The sequence below is a fragment of the Gadus macrocephalus genome, chromosome 3, assembly GCF_031168955.1.
Source record: "Gadus macrocephalus chromosome 3, ASM3116895v1".
NCBI classification, from domain to species: Eukaryota; Metazoa; Chordata; class Actinopteri; order Gadiformes; family Gadidae; genus Gadus; species Gadus macrocephalus.
This window is the reverse complement of record NC_082384.1, coordinates 11,452,178-11,476,089: the sequence shown is the minus strand read 5'-3', so window position 1 is coordinate 11,476,089 and position 23,912 is coordinate 11,452,178. Positions and strand designations below refer to the sequence as shown.

At 44.8% G+C, this 23,912-nt stretch overlaps 2 protein-coding genes across 2 annotated transcripts; one reads left to right on the top strand and one right to left on the bottom strand.

Moving 5' to 3' along the window:
• LOC132454083 (choline transporter-like protein 1) lies at positions 1-13,105 on the top strand. Its single transcript, XM_060047247.1, has 16 exons — positions 1-358; positions 534-620; positions 1,092-1,234; positions 2,472-2,608; positions 2,836-2,929; positions 3,281-3,450; positions 4,341-4,430; positions 5,195-5,337; positions 6,102-6,288; positions 7,665-7,833; positions 9,271-9,427; positions 9,771-9,854; positions 10,574-10,711; positions 11,012-11,248; positions 12,281-12,355; positions 12,452-13,105. The coding sequence occupies exons 1-16, from the start codon at positions 335-337 to the stop codon at positions 12,458-12,460; spliced, it is 1,944 nt and encodes a 647-aa protein (XP_059903230.1). The 5' UTR covers positions 1-334; the 3' UTR covers positions 12,461-13,105.
• Positions 13,106-16,300: 3,195 nt separating this feature from the next.
• Positions 16,301-23,865, bottom strand: LOC132454082 (testican-3-like). Its single transcript, XM_060047244.1, has 4 exons — positions 22,504-23,865; positions 20,188-20,250; positions 19,682-19,819; positions 16,301-18,816 (listed from the first exon to the last, which is right to left on the bottom strand). The coding sequence occupies exons 1-4, from the start codon at positions 22,862-22,864 to the stop codon at positions 18,656-18,658; spliced, it is 723 nt and encodes a 240-aa protein (XP_059903227.1). The 5' UTR covers positions 22,865-23,865; the 3' UTR covers positions 16,301-18,655.
• Positions 23,866-23,912: the final 47 nt, after the last annotated feature.

The following is a 23,912-nucleotide window of genomic DNA, read 5'->3' as shown; positions in this document are numbered from 1 at the left end:
AGGCTACTGCCACTCTACTTCTCCTACTTCTTGCCTACTTCGTCCATGGCCACTCCCTACGGAATCTGACCTCTTCCGCATTTTACCTGTTCAAAAAAGGCGTCACACAAAACACGGCGGCTGTTAGTTGTAGTAAGGGAGGATCAAAACAATAACTGTACTCGTGCCGGTAGTTGTGAAATACTTGTTATCTAGGACGTAAACAAACGAAACTTGTGACGTGCTGCTTTGAAATGGCTGAGAGTTGAAAAAAATTGGATCGGTAAAGTTAAGTTCTTGTGAGTGAAAGTCTGCATCTGGGTCCTGTTAAGTCTTAGCTAGCTGACAATTCACCATGGGATGTGTCAGTAGTTCAGAGGTAAGTCAAACTAAATCAAATTACGGAAATGAGGATTAAAAACAAAGTTGATAACTTATTGCGTAGCCAGGAATTGAATCATAGGTGCGTTTAACACGTGCAAATAATCAAGTGAAAAAGTTATACAGACCAAAACGAATTCGTGTGAACCTTTCTAATGGTCTATGTTTTGCAGGGGAAGCGCGATTGGAAACCGCTGGAGCAACGCAGCTGCACAGACATTCCATGGCTCATCTTATTCTTTCTGTTTTGTGTCGGCATGGTAAATCTATTTTACGGTTATTTACCTGTTGGCTTATAACTGTTACCTGAATGAATGAATGAACGAACACATCTCCCAACATCCTTAGCGCTTAGGCTGTAACCTGATACATGTGTTGTAACCCTCTCATACATGTTGCATCCATAACACCAAAACATACATTTCTACACGTATAGTATGCATAGAACAACTTATAACAACTTCTATAGCGGAAGATTACAGAACACACTTTGCCGAGCTACACGATTGTTTGAGCATTTAGAAAGCAAGATGAAATAAGATCCACTAACTGCACACACACACACACACACACACACACACACACACACACACACACACACACACACACACACACACACACACACACACACACACACGCATCTTGTTTTGAAGTAACTATGGATAAAAGTCTCAGTTAACTGTGTGTGTGTGTGTGTGTGTGTGTGTGTGTGTGTGTGCGTGTGCGTGCAGGGGTGCATATGTGGCTTCACAGTGTACACCGGGGGAGCTCTCAGGATCGTCCGGGGTTACGACAGCTACGGTAATACCTGTGGTAGAAGGAACAGCCCGATTAAGGGGATAGAGCTCAGCGGACTGAACATGACCGAGAACAAGTGAGTCTGCTGCCATTGAATGAAGTATGGTGGGGTCTGCTTGACATGATGCTGACAGTGAACACAACAAAATGTCTTGTTTTTTAACATATGCAGGTTTAAGTACGCAAGTTTTCTCTTGACTTCTGTGATTGTAATCGGTTGGTGCTCATGTCTACAGATTTTTTCCTGCCAAACAATGTCATTTTAGTATTTAGACCATTATCAACTGCTACTTCTCAGGTACATGTGCTTGCTGAAGGATCCCTACAGGTAGACTGTGGCTTTGGGGAGCCGTGCCAGTAGCTTTCGCCTGGGAGTAGAACACCCTGGCTGCTATCCTCCTACCCTCTTGCCCCCTTAACGCACTTGGAACAGTAGTTTACAATCGACCTTCATGCAATCAACATTCATGGCATGCGCACAAGGCTTGTGGGAAACAGTGGGTCATGCTTCATCGATGGGCATGGCTCCAGAGGAGGCTTTGAATAGGAGGCGTCTGAGCCACAAAGTACCGTCTGTTGATCTGTTGAGCAAGCTGGCAGCCATGGCATCATCCTTTTCCCCAGACAAAACAAGACCCACAAGCACTATAATAAACAGCCCTGGAGCAAGCTACCCTAGCACTGGAGCAAGCTACCGTAGAATTGTAGCAAGCTCTCTAGCACTATAGCAAGCTCCCTTGCACTGTAGCAAGCTCCCTAGCACTGTAGCTGTAGCAAGCAGCACTGTAGCAAGCTAACCTAGCACTGTAGCTGTAGCAAGCAGCACTGTAGCTGTAGCAAGCAGCACTGTAGCTGTAGCAAGCAGCACTGTAGCAAGCTAACCTAGCACTGAAGCAGGCTAACCTAGCACTGTTGCAAGATACCCCAGCACTGTAGCAAGCTAACCTAGCACTGAAGCAGGCTAACCTAGCACTGTTGCAAGATACCCCAGCACTGTAGCAAGCTACCCAAGCACTGTATCAAGCGACCCTAGCTTTTTAGCAACCAGCACGGTAGCAAGCAGCCCTTGAGCAAGCTACCCTAACACTGCAGCAGGCTCCCCTATACTGTATTAAACTAAACTAGCATTGTAGTAAGCAACCCTAGAACTATAGCAGTCAGCCCTGCAGCCATGCTATTGCTGGAGCAAGCAATGACAGTGCCGTAGCTAGCCATGCTAGTGACATAGCTAGCCATGCTAAGTAATGTAGCAAGCTATGCTTGCAATGTTGCAGAACTTTTTAACATTAATGGTTATTTTTCCTTTACAACAGGTATGTGTTTTTCCTCGACCCCTGCAACATAGACTTCCTAAACAGGAAGATCAAGTCGTTGGCCCTGTGTGTATCTAAGTGTCCTGATGAAGAACTGAAGACATACTCCGATGTCAAGCAATTTTCACTATCAAATGGTGAGAAAATACTACATTTGTTTTGTATTTCTTAAAAAAAAAATGTTTGGCCTTATAGCTATACAGTAAAAAGTGTTTTATGAATTCCTTAGTTGAAGTAAAAGTGGGTTGGTGGTATTTCTTGGGTATTATTTAATCGCCTTGTTATTCTGTATTTCTGATGGTTTGCTTACATATATTGTTATTCATTCATGTTCACCAAACCAACTTTTTGTTTTTTTTATCAGGATCCAACCTATGTTCGTACGACCTTTCTCCTACGAGATATACCAGCAGCTCTGAACGCTACACTAAATGCCCCAAACTCCCTGTTCCCCCAAGGTATCTACATTCACCCTTGAATCTTTCTGATGTTTATCAAATTAAATTGGAACTGAATTGAATAAACACAGCCCCAAACACCCAAGGCCTCTCTATCAACCTGGAGTAATGTAGTTGGTTTGTGTTCAATTCACCATTAGTGAGCAGTGAAAAGTTCACCATTTATATTTGTGAATGCTTAGCCCATTCCCTTACTACAGCATTTAAATTGCTATCAGAAAAAGACAATTATGCTGAGATAAAAGTAAAAAACTGTCGGTATGTTTCGTACACACTACCAATCTGCATCACATCTGAACGATATCGTCCAATCACGTGGTCGGGTTGCGCCTGTGCTTCCTGTGTTCACAGCAAGGCTGTCCGGGTGCTGCACCGCTGCGTTCCCACCGAGCTGAGCTGCTACGCTGAGCTGGCCCAGGCCTTCGTCAGCTTCGTAAACGACAGCAGCGCCATTCAGAGGGTCATCGCTGGTGTGCTGGCCAGCAAGGAAATCATCCTCGGCCTATGTCTGCTGGCTCTAGGTATCCCATCTCTACAATAACACTGTCTGCTGGCTCTAGGTATCCCATCTCTACAATAACACTGTCTGCTGGCTCTAGGTATCCCATCTCTACAATAACACTGTCTGCTGGCTCTAGGTATCCCATCTCTACAATAACCCTGTCTGCTGGCTCTAGGTATCCCATCTCTACAATAACACTGTCTGCTGGCTCTAGGTATCCCATCTCTACAATAACACTGTCTGCTGGCTCTAGGTATCCCATCTCTACAAAACACTGTCTACTGGCTCTAGGTATCCCATCTCTACAATAACACTGTCTGCTGGCTTTAGGTATCATATCTCTAGGAACAAACAGGATGCCTAACAGTAGATTGTAGACATTGGGGTTTGAACCTAAAACCCTGATGTTTAGGTCAAACACCCTAACCACTATGAGACCGTCCTGCCCCATTTAGTTGTCAATCATCATTTTTTTTCATGAGCAGGGAGAATGTCCTACCTACTCGGCTTGGAGTACAACAAGTGAGGACACTAAGCTCCCACCCCTCTCTAGAGCTAGTATGTAATGATGGCAGAAGGCAGCAATTGCCTTCTGTCCCAGTGATTGTGAGCAATGAGGAGTCCCAACTGGGACTTGTCAAGGGATACCTAAGATCCCAACCCAAGACTTGTGTTAGCCCCGTCTGTGGTCAGACTGCTTTCCAAAGGACGATTGCTGATTGGTGATTCAGATTGGAGCCAAAGTGATGGCACTTTTAATAACCCTAGTTTGTTTGCAAGATGACATCATTCTGCTCAGTCCAAACACACATCACACATTACATTGCCAAAAGTACACAAAGTACAATCAAATCCAATGTAAGATAAATGGGAATACCATCAAATTGTTGTCTCCCCTGTGTTGTGCAGTGCTGTCTGTGATCCTGATGGTGGTGATCCGGTACATCTCCAAGGTGCTCATATGGATCACAACCATCCTGGTCATCCTGGGCGCCGTAGGTACGCAAGGTTTCCATTTAGTCCTTCAGTAAAGGCTTGTACCTAAAACATGCTTAGAACAGAGAACTTTGCAATAGGACCTAGAGAGGCCTTAATGGGCTGGTCGAGATGTTCATTCAATCGTCGTCTTTGAACATATAGTAAAACGTGGATGAATGCAGAAAAGGTGCAGAACTCAGTCGACTGATAACCTCGGAGAACAGGTGACTGGAGGAAGGAGGTAACTTAGTGCCTGATTTCCCTGGACATTTGGCTAATGCCTCCGATTCCCGGCTTGCTGAACCAGATGTAGGTCAGGATGCCTCCCTGAAGCCGTGTGTCGCTGGGACAGGTTAAAGAAGATGGATTGGATCTGCTGCTCCTAGCCACAGAGTATCAGAGTTGGGAACCAGTTCATCAGAGTAAAAATGCAGATTGGAACAAAACAATGTTCCTCTTGCTTTCAATTACTGCGTCTTGAATTTTTCTGTTAAACCTTTTTTCTGTATACCCTTTTTGATATCCATAAACACATATGACCAAACAATTGTGATTCTAAAAGACGTTTGTATTTGATGTATTTCTTGGCTACTCATGAATGTACAGTTAGTTAGTTATTCTGGTAATTGTTATTCTGGTATTTGTTGTTGTATGGAATCCCTCACTTTTATGGTGAACATGAGTTGGACCCCTTTTATTAAACACTGGGAGCTAAACTCAGGGGGTCTATAGTCAGACTCACAAAGTATGGTGGGGTGTCTTAAGCGCTGTGCACCCCTCTGCAGGCGGCACCGGGGTCCTGTGGTGGCTGTACGCCGACCACAGGAAGGCCCTGGACAACGCCACCACGACGGTGTTCGGGAAGGAGGTGGTCGCCGACAACGTCAAAGCCCTGCTGATCTACGCCATCATCTCCACCGTCTTCACGGTACGCCCTCAGGGGTCCCCCGCGCCTGGCTAGACCGCTGGCCCGACGAGGCCCCCCTCAGGGGAGGTGCAGAGATGGCGGTACATTGGCGTCGGCATGTCTTACCCAGCTGTCTCTGCCTCTGTGTCTGTCCCTGCACCCCCATCCCTCCCCTCACGCCACAGCGGCACAGACGCTTAAGGCTTGGGTAACGTGTTGCCTGTCAAAGAACAGGATATTAGGGAGGGTGGGTTTACAGTGGAAGGATTTGGGGCAAGGGATGTGTATTGGTTTCTTAATTTATTCGTGGGGGGGGGGGGGCTGGATTGTACTTGGAGAACGCCCGTTTTGGGATGTACCATTTAGTCGGCTAAAATACATGTCATTAAGGATTGAAGGCATCTTGCTCAACGATGCTTACATGGGGTTACGACCCCAGAACCTTTCGGCTGGGAGTCGAACTCCCCATCACCTGTCCCGCGTATGTTACGCACTCCCGTCAAGGTCGAAAATAGATGGATGGTAAATGGATTGCATTTATTGAGACTTTTTCGAACCTGTGGCCACGTTGCAAGGCAACAGCCATTTTTTCTGGAGCAGTGAGGGTTAGTCGCTTGCTCAGGGACATCTTCAATCTTTACTAGGAGGTGCTGGGAATCGGACCAGCAGCCACTGCCAGTTGGGATGTCTCAGTTCGTTAGGTAGTATTCAGTAAGAGCCCACTGACCCTGGCAGCGGTCAGCGTCCGTTTGGGCGTGGTGTGAACAGCGTGTTGTCCTCTGTAGGTGGTGCTGCTGCTGGTCATCTTCTTCATGAGGAAGAGGGTAGCGATGACCATCGCTCTGTTCCACGTGGCGGGCAAGGTGTTCATCCACCTGCCACTGCTGGCGCTGCAACCCTTCTGGACCTTCCTGGGCCTCATGCTCTTCTGGGTGTACTGGATCTCCGTCTTCCTCTTCCTCGGCATCTCAGGTACAGACCACACATGGATCCGGGGAAGTTGGTTTGGTTTTTGCAAAAGTTAATATTGGGTGGATTCGCCTGTCAATTGTGCTCTCTTTCTGTTTTACACTCACTCACTCACTCACTCACTCACTCACTCACTCACTCACTCACTCACTCACTCACTCACTCACTCACTCACTCACTCACTCACTCACTCTCTCACTCTCTTTGATCTGTTGTTTAGGCTAAGGATGACTTTCCCATAATGCATCTCTCTGAATGCTAATACCGTCAACTCCCTGGCTCTGGCTTCTGAGAGCTTCTGAGGACAACGCGGATACACACACAGTCGTATTGTTATTAATGTCCTGACGCTCACCCCACTCTGGATGAGAGTGATATCCGCCGCGGTGACATTTTGAGTCTGGGTTTCGGGCCATGACCTGACCGCCCCTCCCCCTCCCACAAGCCTGCAGGAATCTGGAGCCAGCAGTGTGACGTAGGAGGGGTCTGGTCAAAGGGCCGCTTCTCCTCCATCACACATCACACACACACGCATCTCCACACACACAAGCATATACACACACACCACCATCTCCACACACACAAGCATATACACACACACCACCATCTCCACACACAGACGCGCGCACGCACGCAAGCACAAGCGTGCGCCTGTTAGTTCTGCGTCACAATGGTAATATCCAAAGGGTCAGTCCGGTGCAGAGGTTGTTTGTTGGGTGCTTTGAGGCCTTACGCAGACGTATGCTTGAGGGAGGGCATGGGACACAGAAGGGTCCATTGGGCGCAAAAGAGTTTTAATGCTATTTAGGTTTGGGCCGGACTCTTGTCGTCAGACACTGCTCCCGACTTCATGTCTTCATGCCATTCTCTTGTTGTTCCCCCGTTTGGTAGGACTAGTACGATAACTTCAGCAATAACAAATAGTGCTGTTCAATATATTTCACCTAATCTTCTAAAAAGGGCAATCAGTTTGTCAAAATAACAAGAACGAAATACAATAATAATGGCAAATATCCCGACTGTGTCTGAGGAGTCATGTTGTGTACACACAACTTCTGCCGTGTGTGAATGCAGGCCCCTAGTCCTGGCCTGCCTGTTGTCTTTTGGTTTGTGTGGATACTGTGACTATTTACCACAGCTGAATGACTCAGAGGTGTCATTTAGCAGGATAATGCACCTTTCAGGCATAGGGTGTCATTTATCAAACTCCTTTACTTCAGAATGCCTAAAGAGACATTTGTTATAGATGCATGTCATTAAGCACCCTCTAGATATGTAGGTTTGTCCTCAAGGACGCCGACAGGTTGACTGCAGACAGTTTGGTACCCAGAACGCCGGCGGGTAAGCTTTTTATCAAACGGCCGCCTCCGCCCCCACAGGGACCCCGATGAAGAGCAACAGCACGGGGCTGGTGGAGTTCCAGATGAAGCAGCCCTTCCAGTACCTGGTCTGGTACCACGCCGTGGGCCTCATCTGGATCAGCGAGTTCATCCTCGCCTTTCAGCAGATGACCATCGCCGGCGCCGTCGTCACCTACTACTTCACGCGGTATTCACTCGTGCATTTGTTTCTTTTTCATTCCTTCAGAAAGGTAGACCTCAAGGAGGCTCGCCCATGCATTCATGACTTATTTAGGGGCTTCACTCGTGTTTGTTTATTTATCAGCCTTACTCCTTCATACATTTCTTGACACTGTAGGCTAGGTTTCATACCACCTTCCATACAAAAGCTTCACTCTCATTCATTCCCTCATTCACTCACCTCATCCACTTAGAATGTGATGACTTCAACACACAAGCCACCTTTTTATAGACACTCCACTCTCAAGCTAATTGCACTCTCCTGCGTGTTGATCTACGCTAGTGTAGGGTCTTCAGAAGAGTGAGCCCAGGGAATGACTTTGGTGGTATCATGGTATTATTTGGAAGAAATCTAGTAAAAATGTAGACTATTTATATTGAAGTGATAGGGAGACACAGTATTCAGGTGGTGTTGTACTGCACAGCAGGCACCACCAGAGGGCAGTCTCTACTTCTAGAACAGGCAGCTGAGCTGTGGAAGATGTCGAACGTGAGTGTTTATGTTACAGGACTAGTAATGCATCGTAAATATTGCCACATATAACATCACCTCGGGAGGACCTATTCCAAGCACAACAACAGTGTGTAAACTCAACTGAGAGTCTGTCACATCTCCGTTACCCAGCGTTGCATAATGTGTCCTCCGGCAAGAATCTATGGAAGAAGGGCGCTTGTTTCATATCGGTTTTTATTCTGCCAGAAGTGTTCAAACCAAGCATGAGTTTTCTAAGTAGGTTAATTGAATATTAGACACAGAGCATATTAGGCTAGTCCATGTAATGAATGCCACAATGACGTCTATACCCAGCAGCTCAGAAATGTTGTAATTTAATACACAAATCACTATGTATATATATATATATATATATATGTATATATCCCCCAGTGAAATATCAGGACGGTATAAAAAAATAAATAGCGCAAAAGCCTGCCCAGCTCATGGTAACAAGATGTCCAGGGGGCGGTTTAGAGTTTCTTACATTAAATCTACATTGACGGACTAGCAAGCATGGAATTTGTACATATTGAAAATATGTGCCAAAGATGACATTTATCCATTCATTAAGTACTTTTGTTCTTCGCATTGCAGTGATGGTAGCACGCGCCGAGTTCTCCATAGAAACGTCTGTCCTGCTTTCATTCATAAGGTTACCACAACTGTAATTAAGAGCCATTCAACTTATCCTTAAGAATCCCATTTAATTATTTAGCAGACGCTTTCAACGAAAGAGACCAGCAAGGGAAGTGAGGCTGAGAACAATCAAAACATAGAATCCCAATTGGAATAGTGCTGCTTTAAAAAAGCGAAAGAAACGCAACCTTTTTAAAAGAGCTGCTGTAACACCATCTGTCCTTGGACTACGTTGAACATGGTGTGCCGTGTCTGGGTGTGGGAACGCAACAGGAACAAGTCTGAGATCCCGGCCCTGCCCATCGTCTCCTCCACGTGGCGGGCGTTCCGCTACCACCTGGGCACCGTGGCCAAGGGATCCTTTATCATCACTCTGGTCAAGATCCCCCGCCTCATCCTCACCTACCTGCACAGCCAGCTCAAAGGAAAGGTGGGTGTCCCGCCTGCCGCGCTCTCGGCCCCAGCGGTCCTCCTTAGGTAGAGCAGAACCTATGGGGGGATGCAGCCCAGAGCCTGGGACGCAAACACTGAAAGGGGAACTCATCCGCGCTTGTAGATGATGCTTTCAGATCAGGGGATTTGAATGTGTATTAAATGTATGTCTGCAGTGTTGGACACGCACACGTCACCTGAGGTTGAATGTGTTTCGTCGGCATGGCATGTACGGCTCAGACCAATGAGATAACGTTAAAAAGAATCTGTGGTGCAAGAACTGCAAAACCACGACCCTGAATGTAAACATTGACAAAGATTATTATTTTCTCTCTCCGCAGGAAAATGCGTGTGCACGCTGCATGCTGAAGGCCTGTGTGTGCTGCCTGTGGTGTTTGGAGAAGTGTCTGGCCTTCCTCAACCAGGTAAACACCCAGCATCATGCCATGTCCATCGCACAAGCTAACATTATTCATTTATTAAACATACTCGCTAAAGTTACTGTGTGTGTGTGGTTGGTATGGATAATACCAGCGTTACTTTTATAGTTGGCGACAATCATGGAAGGTTGGCAGTTTGTGTTTCAATACTGATCAGTGTTTGGGGGGGGGGGGGGGGGGGGGGTTGGGCTGCGGTCTTCAGTGAGGGTTTCAGTTTGCATAGTATATACAACCACCTGGTGCCGCCGCTTCGATTCCATTCAAAAAGCTTTATGGCACGACTATTGTTGTGAACATTATTGCCAATGCATTACTTATCTTTATTTTTTATACCTGATGGAAGTATGTTTTCTTTCCCTACGAGAGTATTGTACTTTTGTTAATGCATAATAATTGTAAAAAATATATATATATATACATTTTTTTTATATACATTGGTAGTCAAGGCGGGGCCCTATTGCTGTTAAGGCGGCCGCCTTAAACATATAGTGCTGGGGGAAACAATGACTGATGAAAGGAGCAGAACTAACACAGCAGACTGCTCAGCTGGAGAGAGCGGAGGCCATGCAGACTGAGTATAGGTGTGGCTCGTTGGCCTGTCAACCCCCTCACCACAGCGCAGGCAAACGGGTGGGCAGGGCCGCCAACACACCCCTCCTTGAGCACGGGCCCGCTGATACGTGTGTTCTGCTATTGATTTTAAGAACGCATACACGGCCACCGCCATCAACAGCACCAACTTCTGCACCTCGGCGCGCGACGCCCTGGGCATCCTCGTGGAGAACGCCCTGCGCGTGGCCACCATCAACTCCATCGGAGACTTCGCCCTCTTCCTGGGAAAGGTAATCAAGAGTGTTACAGGCGAACATCTTTGTAGGATTCGGCTAACTAGCCTGGTAAATGCTTTTTAACTCATGCTGTGATCAATAAGCTAACTGGCACATGTTACGCTACTTACAAAATGTTATGCTATTTAGCCCATTCTCGGCTGAGAGGCATAGCCCCGAGCTGTTCATCAATCATGAATGGAAATGTGTGGGCTCAGCGATGGGTTATTCAGTTGATGTTCTGGTCCTGACTCCGGCCTGCTCTCCTCCTTCTCTCTTGTGAAATGGTCTTCTTTGTGTGCGCGCTCCGGTCAGGTGCTGGTAGTGTCGTGCACGGCGTTTGTTGGCGTGCTGTCCCTGAACTACCAGCGGGACTACACGGTGTGGGTGCTGCCCCTCTTCATCGTGTGCCTGTTCGCCTTCCTGGTGGCCCACTGCTTCCTGTCTGTGTTCGAGATCGTGGTGGACGTCCTGTTCCTGTGCTTCGCCATCGATACCAAGTACAACGACGGCAGCTCGGGGCGAGAGTACTACATGGACAAGGCCCTGATGGTGAGTGAGGCATGGACTGGGGCTCTGAGAGAGAGAGAAGGGGAGAGCGCATGCACACTACATGGACAAGGCTCCGAGGGAGGGGGGACTATATGGAATAGAGGCATGGCGATGGGAATAGGGGAGGAAAGGAAAAGTCGAGAGATGCACCCATACACATGAGTCACGAGGGCCAAATCTGGTAAAGAGCAGCAGTGCGTGCATACAATTGTGCACTGTGACGTACTTTAAACTCGGATCAGTCTAGAAACCATGGAACGTGGTAGGGACGAAACGAGCCTCGATGCACCAGGGTCGACCACTATTACATAGTCTACCCTCTACTATTTTAACATTAAACGGTCACATTTTAGCAAAGGGAATTGGAGGGGTGGAAGTTGAGATTGAAAAGCTATAATTTGACTGTCATTTGTTAGAAATGGCGTGAATAGCCTGAACCACTGGCATGAATGCGCGCTTGTCTCTGTGTGTGCGGGGTCGTGTGCGTATGCGTGTGTGAACGACAATGTCTGGGTGAAAGAGTGCTATGAGCAGTTGAATGAACGGAAAGATATTTATATTAAAAATCACAACAACCAAAAAAAGAAGAGGAATCAATTTGTGGCGCTCGGGGCTGATTCTGTGGCGCTGCGTCGCACACATTGGTCTATGCATGGGAAACACTGAGGTGGGGGCGAGGAAACTGGGGCTCCATGATTCAAGGCCCTGCTCATAATGAGCGAGTCATCCAATTGAATGCATGCCTCGAGTTGGTTGTTGAGATGTTCCGACCATGCCCTTGTCAGGGGGCGTGACCCTAGGGCTGACCTGTATGGCCTCCAGCAGGTGGAGGTGTTTTCTAAGAGGTCTCGGGTGGCTGCTGGTTTCAGGTGTTTCCATGGAGTCTGTTGGTCGACACCTACACTCTCCTGTCACCTGACACCTGTATAGACGTGTGACTCATACAACGAGGAAATGGGTCTTTTTTTGGTTCTACGTTGGTAAAACGGCAGTTTGATCGTACCTTGCTTTCCCGCTCTTTCCTTCTCCAAGGAATTTGTGGAGGGCAGCAAGAAGGGGGGCCGGTACAAACCAGCCGACGGAGACCCCCGAGAGATGAAGAAAATGGTGAGCTTAAATAAAGAAACGTTCATGATTATTCTCCAGGGATAATTACTGGTTAAAGTTTTGGTTTGACGTTTTATTTATGTTTTGTCCCAACAGAATATCTGAGGAAGAGTCCGGCCTTGCCATGCGAAGCTTTAACGCCAATTACTGCAAATTTCTGTTGCAGTTTGTTGTTCTGTTTTTTACACTCCAGGTTTTAAACACTAATTAATAACGCACTTTACACAAAAGTGGAACTAATGTTTGGAGCTTTGAGGACGTTTTTTGTATTTAGTTGTTTCCCAAATTGAAAATATTGGTTGATAACCAGTATCTCTGTTCGCAGTTCAATGTTCTTCTCATTCTGTTTTTAGGAATAAGTAAGTGTAATATTTCTTTTTTTCAAAAAGCTATATCCAAAAACGTTGTATTGATTTCTGGATGTTCAAGTAAAATACTAGTTGGCTAAGAAATCTTTTTTTTCTATTAAATAACTCAGGTTTTCTAAAAACATAGGCTTACCTATTAAATCGTTAGCCTAGCCGGTAGCCTTTTATATTAATAGTTGGAAAGGCTATATTTCGATGTATTTTTTAACATATGCCTGTTTTTTAAAGAATGTTGTAAACCACATAGACCTGATTAACATGCTTTATAATCGTGCTTTTCAACATGATTATAGTTGGCTCTGTTAACTTTGTCTTTTTAAAAGTTTGTCAAAGTGCCTTCACGTTGATCTTTATCTTAATAAAAAGTGTGTCAAGCCAAAGATTTCCTTGTTTTATTTGTTGCTACTTTGGTTAATGCAAACATACTATAACATCAAATACAGATACAATAACTACATGGTACACAATTCTACAAGTCTCAATCCTAGTTAGGGCTCGTGCTTTATACATAATGATATCTGCAATGTTAAGTTTGATAATGCAAACATGGAACATTGTGTATCAAAACAGTATGCTTTTCCACTTTCCAGGCATATAACAATGTAACCGTTTGAAAAGCAAGTCAAGCATAATGGAGACATGTACCCGCTCTCACCACACGGTGGCGGTAAATATTAAAATACGTTAAGGTTAACACATTATTATTATTCATAAAAACTGCTTTGTCTTGAATAATGAAATGTTATCTTTCAATGTATATCAACAGATCATCATGTGAAGCAGTGTGATTTAAAGGTTGGAGAAGCAGGAGTTGTTTGCTGCGGTTGTAGAACAACTGATTGATTTCGATCATTTGATCGAAATCTTGGTTTAAGGCTAATTTATTCAATGGGATTTGTCATTCAAATGTTAACTTGTTATTTCTGTTTTTCATTAAGCAGCATTTTTAAAGCATCTTAGATAGGTTTTGCGATAGTTTTCTGCTTCAGTTTTGCAAACGGTCCAATTTCTGTACAATATCGACTAGGCAGCACTGAGTAAGGATTTATCGACGGCCTCCTCGCCGCAGCAGGAGCACACTTAAATACAGGCAGCAATGAAGTAGAAAAAAAAAGCTTGATCTCTGGCTGTGACTCACGCTTTTTAAGTGATTTCTCCTGCTTACTTACGGAAGCAATTCTTGTAAGCCGTTGAAAGCTGGGCATTTGACAGAACTACAGGAAAGGACATCGCATCACACACAGGTTACTGTGGCGGGAAGCGACATCAGACCTGTATTTAGGTCCATTTGTTTTTAATACTAGTACTGTGTCGTCGAATAGTGTTACGAAAATGACCACCTTTTTCCGAGCGGTAGAGATTCAGTTCGTTGATGGGGCGGGAGAGACAAGGGCCTGACTGATCTAATTAATTCGCTGTCTATTAAAGCTGCCTTGGGCACTGTCTGCACGTGCCCGTAGTTGTATCTATATATACGACCCTGACTCAGCTCGAGGCCAGAGTCCCCCCTCAGCAACTTCTGCTCAAACTGTAGCTATAACACTTTATTGTACACACTCATACGTATACAGGTAATTAGAAATGGCCGATGCATTCGAGTTAATGCATGGTTAAGGGTTAGTGGTCATGTTTCATTTATCTCCAGTGTTTGAGCTTGTCTGAAAGTTTATTAAAGACGTTCACATTCCCCTGTGTCTTGGTGCCAAACATTATGATTGACAAGAAAATTCATGGGGAATTTATTGATTTAATCAGATGATAGGGACTGTTTCATATCAAAATCTTTATGTCCACGAAAGAACGGTGATATAGGCTACTTTCCCGTCATTTAGCCTTGTAATGTCGCGTGGGGTATAGGCCTATTGTTCGGCATTATTTAGGCTTAAGTCATGGACTTCAAATAGTTTATTATCTTAAGGAACTGAAGTAAGTATGCCTACAAAGTCGACTCTTTATCCTCTGATGACAAAATCCTAGAAATTCTGTGTGATTTAAAAAAAAAAAGGACCACTGAAATGATATTTTCAACAACAGGACACGTGGATATACAATTTTCAGCTGCTCAGAAGAAGTCAAACACATGAACCATCGGAGGGGAAAGTACCTCGGTACCACTCACTCATTTCCACCGCAGCTTCCTGAAATGGTAGCGAATTTCCCATCAGTGCTTAGTAATAGCCCCTGTCTACCTTCTCCTAAACTGAGGTCTGCTGTGGAGGTTTATATGCAGCTAATCTTGGGAAACAGTAATCCAATGAATTTGCTGCATATTATAGGTGGATAATATACTTTTTGCTTGTTTCTTTGCCTGCTCAGTGTTTTGTCCTGCGAGGAAGCGTTGTGAGAATGAATATGTCAGGCCCATTTCCCAATCGGGGGTTCCTGTCAGGTGCTTCTGCCAACACACACACACACACACACACACACACACACACACACACACACACACACACACGCTCACACTCACAAACACACACTCTCTTCCATTCCCACAGGTTGTGGCTGTAATCTTATGCATCCAGCAAAAACAAAAAACACTTACCGGTAACCGGAAATGAGCAAAGCAAATTGATTCTCTTTTTATTAAGGCCAATGAGTTGCCATTTGCCATTGCTAACTTTATTCTGCTTTTGTGTGTGCGTGTACATGAACCATCTCTAAAGTGTGACTGTTCACACACCGACTTATAAAATATTCACCTCCACTCCTACATAATGCAATAATGGCCATTACCCAGAATCCATTGCATATCAATAAGAAATGCAGAGAAATTTGGCACGACTGCCTGCTGTCATTCTCTCTAGCATCTGCTTTAACACGCAGGCCGTGAAATCCTTTTATCTAGACTTTTGGTGTATTTATTTAGCGTTGTTTTGCTACAAAGAGTACAAAAGGAGTCTAGATCGAATGAGATAAGATTATGGTCAAATAGTCCCCTCAGGGCAATTAGGTTCTTATGGCAGGAGATAACAGGATTGAGAAAATAATGTATATAAATAGAGTTGGAGGAAGATAAGTAAACCTCAAGGAAAGGCTGTGACTTCACTGCATAATGCAAATTCACAAACTTTGCCTTTTTATTTCAGAGATAGATATTCCCTATTTCCTTTTTTATTTTACTCAGGCTAAACTTTTTCGATTCGTTCTAATTCATTTATGTTGCAATTTATTTCAAACTGCACAGTAGAACTTTTCTTTCATTGCACCAATAACTTTTCCACCCCCAAACTTTGTTCCGGCGGTTCAAAGGAATTTAAAGTATAAAGTATCAGTAGAATAAGAAAACAATCCACAAATCAATCAACCCAGGAGCTCTTTCTTCTCTAAATCTATTTGGTTGAGTTGAGTTGATGAAAACAACCCTTGCACAAAAGTGATGGTGGCAGCGAAAAAGTTATACACATAGTGCAGCTTAAACCCTTTATTGTCGACGTGGAAGTAGTTGTGCACCCTTATTTAGAAGGCAGATGTCAAGAAGTTAACACATACCGAAGACGAAAGTTGCAGACAAAACTTGTGTATTTTAACAGTGTCTGAGTCTCCAAGATGTATAACTCCACAAAGCGAGCACCCCATGGTCAATATAATATTTATTTCAGCAAATCATACATACACAGTAAAAATGTCTTAACTCTTTAAACAATGCCATACAAGTGTTCTGTCATGTCAGCATGTGATTGGTTGAGAGTGACTACCGTGTCATGGGTCATCTAAGCACTGCTCATATGTCACCACCACCCAGAAGACCACAGACGTTAGGAAGGAGGTTTCTCTGGAACGCCAGAGGAACAGACTTAATGAAACGACAAGCTAAGAGCAAAAATTCTTGTCCAACATAGATGGCACCTTTCAGACCCTAAACATGGAATCTCAACGAGATATTAGATTATTGACCGTTGAGCCTCATGAATATCCCTCCCATTTATTTTTAATCATCTGTATAAACTGGACAGTCACGGACAATCAATAGCACGAGCAAATCTACAGTTAGCCTGAAATCAGTTATGTGGCTAGACTTGGCAGGATGAAACGTTTATCAACACGTTTTCTTATTGAAGCGTTTTAAAAAAAGAAGAATCAAAGACATCCTTCAAACCTAAAGCTGCTGCCTGCACGCAAAAAATCCCCTTTCGTTTGGTTATCGTACTAATATATAAAACATCCTCCGCATCGAAGCACGTGTTTGTACACAGAGATCTCGTACATTGATAGGCTAGTCTATGAAACAAAGCAAAGGAAAGGCTATGAGGTATGCATCACTACCGTTAAGGGAAGAAGCAAAACACAGAGTAAAACCCAAAGACTGAGCTGTCTGCATATCCAACAGAGTGGTGGCTGACACAGTGAAGGTATTTAAAACCAGGTGTATTCATAGCATGCACACTTTTCCTCCACCTTCACTTACACCACCACCACCACCACCACCACCACCACCAAAAAAGGCACACCTCACCCCACCTGCCCTGCCAATCACCCCCCTTAACAGGTCTTCAGTGCATAAATGCTTGTTAGTGTGTGTGTGTGTGTGTTTGTGTGTGTGTGTAGGTGTTTTGCTTTATATGTGTTTGTGTGTCTGTGTGGGTGTGTATATGTGTGTGTGTGTGATTGTTGATGTATTGGTGTGTGTCTTTGTATGCATGTGTATAGGTGTGTGTATGTGTGAGTGTGCATAGGTGTGTGTGTGATAGTTTGTGTGTGTTTATATGTGTAGAGTTGTGTGCGTGTGCGTGTATAAGAGTTTCTCGAGTATAATGAGCACTATGAAAAGTCATTTAATAATCAAGCTTTCGCTGGAACGCTAAGTATGCTACTTGTATGTCGTTTTACGTAGAACAAATAACAGCAGTCTAAACCCCCCCCCCCCCCCCCCAGCTACGTCGTGTGTGGTGGGCCTGGTGGGCATGCGCCTCCAGGCACAGCTCTCCGCAGTGTGAAGGGGTGGTTGCCGAAGGCCTTTGCAACTTTCGGTTTATAGTTACACCCAATAAAATGTAAGAACCCCCTGTTCATCTTCTTGTGTTTAGTTATCTATTTCTCCAGACGTCCTTCTAGAAACGGAGCCCTTACTTTTATAATACGCTGCACTCAAATCTCTTAGATCTCCGCATTTGAAATGCAGTGGACAGATTTGCTACATCACAGCATTTTCCTCCTCCCATTATTTGGGCTTTTTTCTGTAGCAAGGTTCTTTGAAATAAGCATATTTTTGTTCTTCCATAAAAACGGCGAGTCATTTCGTGTCACCAGAATCGTTTTTTTCTATTCATTCCGTGTCTACTTGTGTTTCGGTTCCCCGAAAGAAGCGGCTGTGTGATTCCTAAGTCCTACTGTCTCTGTACGGGTGGAGCTCGCCCACTAATGATATCAACCTAGCGTGTGCAATGTTTCTGCTATCTGCATTATCCACATCACACCATACAAAAAGAGCGCGTTGGAGAGAGGGAGGAGACGAAGAAGAGGAGAGGGGAGAGAGAAGGAAGGGGGAGGAGGAGAGGGTACATTTCCTCAACACTGAGCCTTGGGCTTCAGCAGGCATAACCCAGGTCATACAAAGAAGAGGACCCAGGGTGTCCAATGGGAGGGAAGGGTCTTTGCACAAGTGACCGTATCCAAAGGAGTTGTATTGGCTGTCGATGCTGTACAAGTCCTGGTTTCACCGGCGCCGTTCACTGGCCGGCACGCGGGTGAACGCGGTGTCGTTAGCCAATGACGCGCGAACGAGGAGTCGGAAAAGAGAAAGCCTAGAAGGTTGACCAGGGATATCGGTATTGTGGACTTATGAACAAACAAAACACTGAGAAGAGTCCATAGGCTGTTAATACGAATAAGTATCTGCCCCCGGGGAAAAGTCACCTAAAAACGTGCAGTTTGACCAAGAGAACCCATTCTCTCTCTTCGCTTCTCTTTTTTTTTTCTGAAGAAGGGGAACCCTTTACGACAGGTATTCGTCGGTGCCGTCGTCGTCGTCCTCATCTTCATCGTCCTCGTCGTCGTCCATCCCGGCCTTGGCGTTCCGACCGAAGGAGTCCTTGTCTTCGTCCGAGAACAGAGAATCTCCGCTGCCAGGGTCCCCGGAAGACTCCAAGACGACGCCTGATTCAACGAGAGGTACGCACATAAGCAGGGCTGCACATAACTGGTACGCAAGTACGCATGTGCACCTATAATCAGGGATGCGAAACGTCACTTGTGTCACTACCCCACTTTTGCCTAGCTAACCGTCAGGTCATCACAAATAAACGACATATGTATCTTGTCTACTATGGCATTTCGCCACCTGCATAGAAAAGGAGTAGAAGGAAAGAAAAAAGATAAATTCCGAGCAATGTTCCTTACTGTGAGGTATTCAATCGCTCCGTGGTCAATCTGCTGCAGTTTTATTTGCCAAAACCTTTAGCAAAAAACACTGCATTACTTAAGAAGTTGTATATTGATAATGGGATCTCCTCTGTTAATACTGGGTACGTTTCATAACATCAGATGTTATTAAAACAACGCTACATGTGGAGTGAATGCCATATTTGTACCCGTCTGGGATCAATAAAGTATCATCTTATCGTGGGAGCAGCTCAGCCGTAAAACAAATGTCCCTTTGTTACAGCTTTAGAGTTGTGGCTTCTCCAGTAGAATGGTGTGTATACTCCAAGAGAAGACTTGAATATTTTATCATAACAAGCGCTCACCAGACATTACTTATATAGGAAGAGGGGGAGTGAGAACGGAGCCTGTTTTAAAATCAGCAGAGACAGTTAAACAGTAGTTTAATCCAACTGCCGCCCCTTCTGCAATTTTAATCAACATAATGCAAACAGTTTTCACAGCGCAAGCACATTAGCGGCTCCTGGTCACTCCGTCCGGGCCTGTGGTCAGCACTGCTTTAGGTGAGAGCGTACATATATACAGGATACTCGCTGCACTGATATCCCGACGCTGCTTTTTACAATCCTAATCCGCTCACCGCAGTCCGCTGGGCCGTGTGTGCGTGAGCCAGTGGCCTCGTTGCCATAGCGATCCACACACCAACACTGCCCGCTACTGCCGTGGCACTGGTGGGTCCGGTAGTACCCCTCCTCATCACAGGCAGGCAGGTACTGACCTGCGTGGACGCACACACACACACACACACACACACACACACACACACACACACACACACACACACACACACACACACACACACACACACACACACACACACACACACACACATTGATTTAATTTATTTAAAATCAAGGCGTCCGCATTAACGCAACGGTGACGGCTTATAGATAATGTTGTCATTTAATCAAATAATATACATACAAAATGAACTAGCAGACAATTGTAACAAAATACAATGTCATTAAAGTCATAAAAAAAATCAATTAATATACACACAAACCCACAATGCCCATACGCACAAGTACGCATAGACAACCCCCCATATACATATACACATACTACACTGTTTACCCCATATCTCACCAAGTAGTTTTTTCCCAGCTTGCTTCTTGTTGACATTTGACAGCTCTACCTTACAGGGGGAGTCTGGGGGAGAAAGAGAGAGAGAGAGAGAGAGAGAGAGAGAGAGTGAGAGAGACTATGAAACAAAGCACAGCGTATTTTCTGCCACCTTGGAACCTGCAGTCTCAACTCTGAGTTCCATCTGTTGAAGATAGCCCTGCTGAGTTCCTCGCTGTTCTAGAAAGAACAAATACAAAACAACCAGAAAACTTTATTTACTTGAAAGATATATTTTTGCTTTATCCATGACAGATACAGTGTGAGTTAGACAGGAAGGTATTGGAGAGAGAGAGAGGAGGACATACAGCCAATGATTACGGACGCCCCCAAACAGAAAACTTTCTATGCGTTGAAACACAAGGCCGTCTGAGATCCACCTGGGAGTCCAGAACAGCTCCAGTCAGCTGATCAAATATCCCTTCGCATGGGGAATTTGAGACTGAGGCTTTATGAACAGGCAAGGCCTTGGAAACAGCAAAAGAAAGGAAACATCGATAAATAATGTATAGTGTGTGGGTACTAAGGGGTCCATATGGACCAGCCTGTGTTTGATAGCATTCAGAGCCGAAGTATGGCTTGGATTCTATAATAAAAATAAGACTATATAGCACTTTGAAAGGGACATTTACACAGTGCTTGTCAGATTGAAAAGTTTTTTGTTTCACAAAACCACAATAAAAATAAACGAGAATAAAAAGCAATTCAAACTAAATTAATTGTTAATAGTGATGGAGCAGAACAATTGGTTGAAGGAAGTTGAATGTCCCTTGGTATCATTATTTACGCAGTCAGTTTTGTATCAATAACTTTTCCAACACATGGCCATCTGAACGAGTTAACTGGTGACTTAAGGGAACAGAGCGTGAACCTGGGAGCTTGTTTTGAGAGATGTAACTTTGCTTCCTTCTACCATGAGAGATTTGTTGAGATTAACTGACAACCACTTAGTTATTGATATTTTTTGAAACACGAAGTGGGTTGTGGGTTGTAAAGTGCCTCTTAATATGTTAGCATTAACTCGTTATCAATGATAATTTGCATTTGAATGTAAAGCACTTGCCTTAAGACACCAGATCATTAACTACGTAAGACTTTTTTTCTATTTTGTCTATATATTCTAGACAAAAAATGGGACGTGAGAGTGTGTGTGTTTGTGTGTATGCATGTGTGTATGAGGTTGTGTGTGTGTGTGTGTGTGTGTGTGTGTGTGTGTGTGTGTGTGTGTGTGTGTGTGTGTGTGTGTGTGTGTGTGTGTGTGTGTGTGTGTGAGTGTGATTGTGGGCCTTGTCAGTCCGTACGTCTTAAGATAAGTTGTACTTTATTCATCCCAGACAGGGAGACGTACCTGTTCATAAATGTGTGTGTCGACGTGCGTATCTGCTCCTTTGTGTGTGTGTGTGTGTGTATGTGTGTGTGTGTGTGTGTGTGTGTGTGTGTGTGTGTGTGTGTGTGTGTGTGTGTGTGTGTGTGTGTTAGGGCCCGACCGATATTGATTTTTGAGTGCCGATGCCGATGCCGATTATTTTCAGAGAAAAATTACGATTACGATTTAATCGGCCGATTTAAAAAAAAAAAAAAAAAAAAACAACAACATATAAAACGTAGTTTTTGATACCTTAAATATACTTTAAACACTTTTGACGAATATGTGAATTGAATGCAGAATCTTTGAGTGTTTTAGAATACATTTACAGTCAAAAATGAGTGTAATGTAAAATGTAAAATAAATAACTAACTCCCAATGTGCTGCGCTCGTGAGCAGTGACTAACACGTGCGTGCTGAGCAGTATGGTCTCACCGTTAGAGTCTACAGTATAACAAATTAACATGGCCTGGGACCTAAAGAAAAACAGGCACAACATGCTCAAACAACGCGTCTTGTGTACATTGGTGAGGTGAGCGCGCAGCTGCCTGAGCGAGCGTGCTTTCATGTTGTACGGTAAAATTCAATCTCCTCTTTTTTACTCCAGCTAAAGTTGTTAGTTAGCAAGGCGAGTAGGAGCGCAATCTGCAGGATACTAATCGCAATAACATTTAAAAAATAAATAATAATAAAAAATTAATTAATCGGTTGTAATCTGCGTCTTTTTGGCCGATGCCGATTATTTTCAAAAAGGCTATAATCGGCCGATTAAATCGGCAGGCCGATAAATCGGTCGGGCCCTAGTGTGTGTGTGTGTGTGTGTGTGTGTGTGTGTGTGTGTGTGTGTGTGTGTGTGTGTGTGTGTGTGTGTGTGTGTGTGTGTGTGTGTGTGCGTGCAGTCGGCGGTGGCTAACCCGTGTGTCTCTGGAAGCAGGTGCACCACTCAGAGCTGCTGAGGAGCTGGTCGCGGCGGACGTCGCAGGACCTGAAGAGCGCCTCGGAGCACGGCTCGTTGCGGTCCAGGTACAGGCTCCTGGTCTCCGACTGGTCCAACTGGAGGTCAAAGTTGGTGTCCAGCCGGGAGAACATCCAGCCTAGGGGGTCTTTGCAGATGGGCAACGCCCCCAAGCCAAACTCTGAAGGGAGATGAGAGGGGTGAGGGGGGCTGGGGGAGTCACTCTTTTTCTTTTTAAATGCTCTGGGTTCGATCCCCATTGCCGCAGTGTAACCTGTAAACAACCTTATGAATCGCCTAACTTCTACCTGCTCTTTCATGACATCTAACCCAATTCACTGGAAGTTGCTCTCAATGAAATCGTCTGCCAAAAGACAAAGAAGTAGCAAATAGTCAGCCCCGTGAGGCCGTCACGATCTCGCAAGGTCATGTCATGTTCTCTCTAGAGGGCGGTCTGGCCTCAGTCCCGTTGAAAGCCTTTTCCGAAGATGTTAAAATGCCAAGACCAAATATCACTCGGGGGAGATTTGCTCAGACCAATCAGCCCTCAGGGAACGGCGTTTCAGTCTGAGGAACTAGGAGGTTGCTGGCGCCAGAGGAAAGCATGGAAATCAAAACAGTTTTAATCCGAAATTTGAATGAAAAAAGAGTTATAAACAGAAGGATTATCTCAGATTAGAGTTTTTGCTTTACTTCCAACCAGATTCTGCAAGAGTGAAGAGTGCAAGAGCATCCCTCTGAATTGCTGGAGCTTATTGAACAACGTAAGGCTTCTGCAATATTAAGTATAATCACTTGCTGGCCATCCGAGGCCAGAGTGATATTCATTGGGAAATGCAAACGTGAACAAAGAGGGCAGTCTCACGAGGCTACTAAATAGTCACTGCGGAAGGGAAATTATTGATGGGAAATATGAAAGCGGAGGGGACTGGGTTCTCTCCCACTGACATCTGCGTGTATTCACTTAGGAGCCCCTTTTATACACATTGGCTTAAAACTGAGGATGAGAACAATCAACGTACACAACCATTATTGGAGCGACTGTGAACTGAAGAGCCGTACTGTCTACAAACGCAATACGACTGCAGGATAGTTACAGGGATTTTTTCTGAGAATCAATAGACCTGAACACAGTCTGAGTGGCAAGTCAACGCAGGGGCTCCACCGAGCCCCACACAAACATAATAACCGATGCAGTGTGGAAGCAAAACATAGCGGAGCATGTTTAGAAGCAGCAAACATCTTCCAACCTCAAACTGCTGTTGCTTTTGTTGTGGGCATTCCTATGTGTGTGTGTGTGTGTGTGCGTGTGCGTGTGTGTGTGTGTGTGTGTGTGTGTGTGTGTGTGTGTGTGTGTGTGTGTGTGTG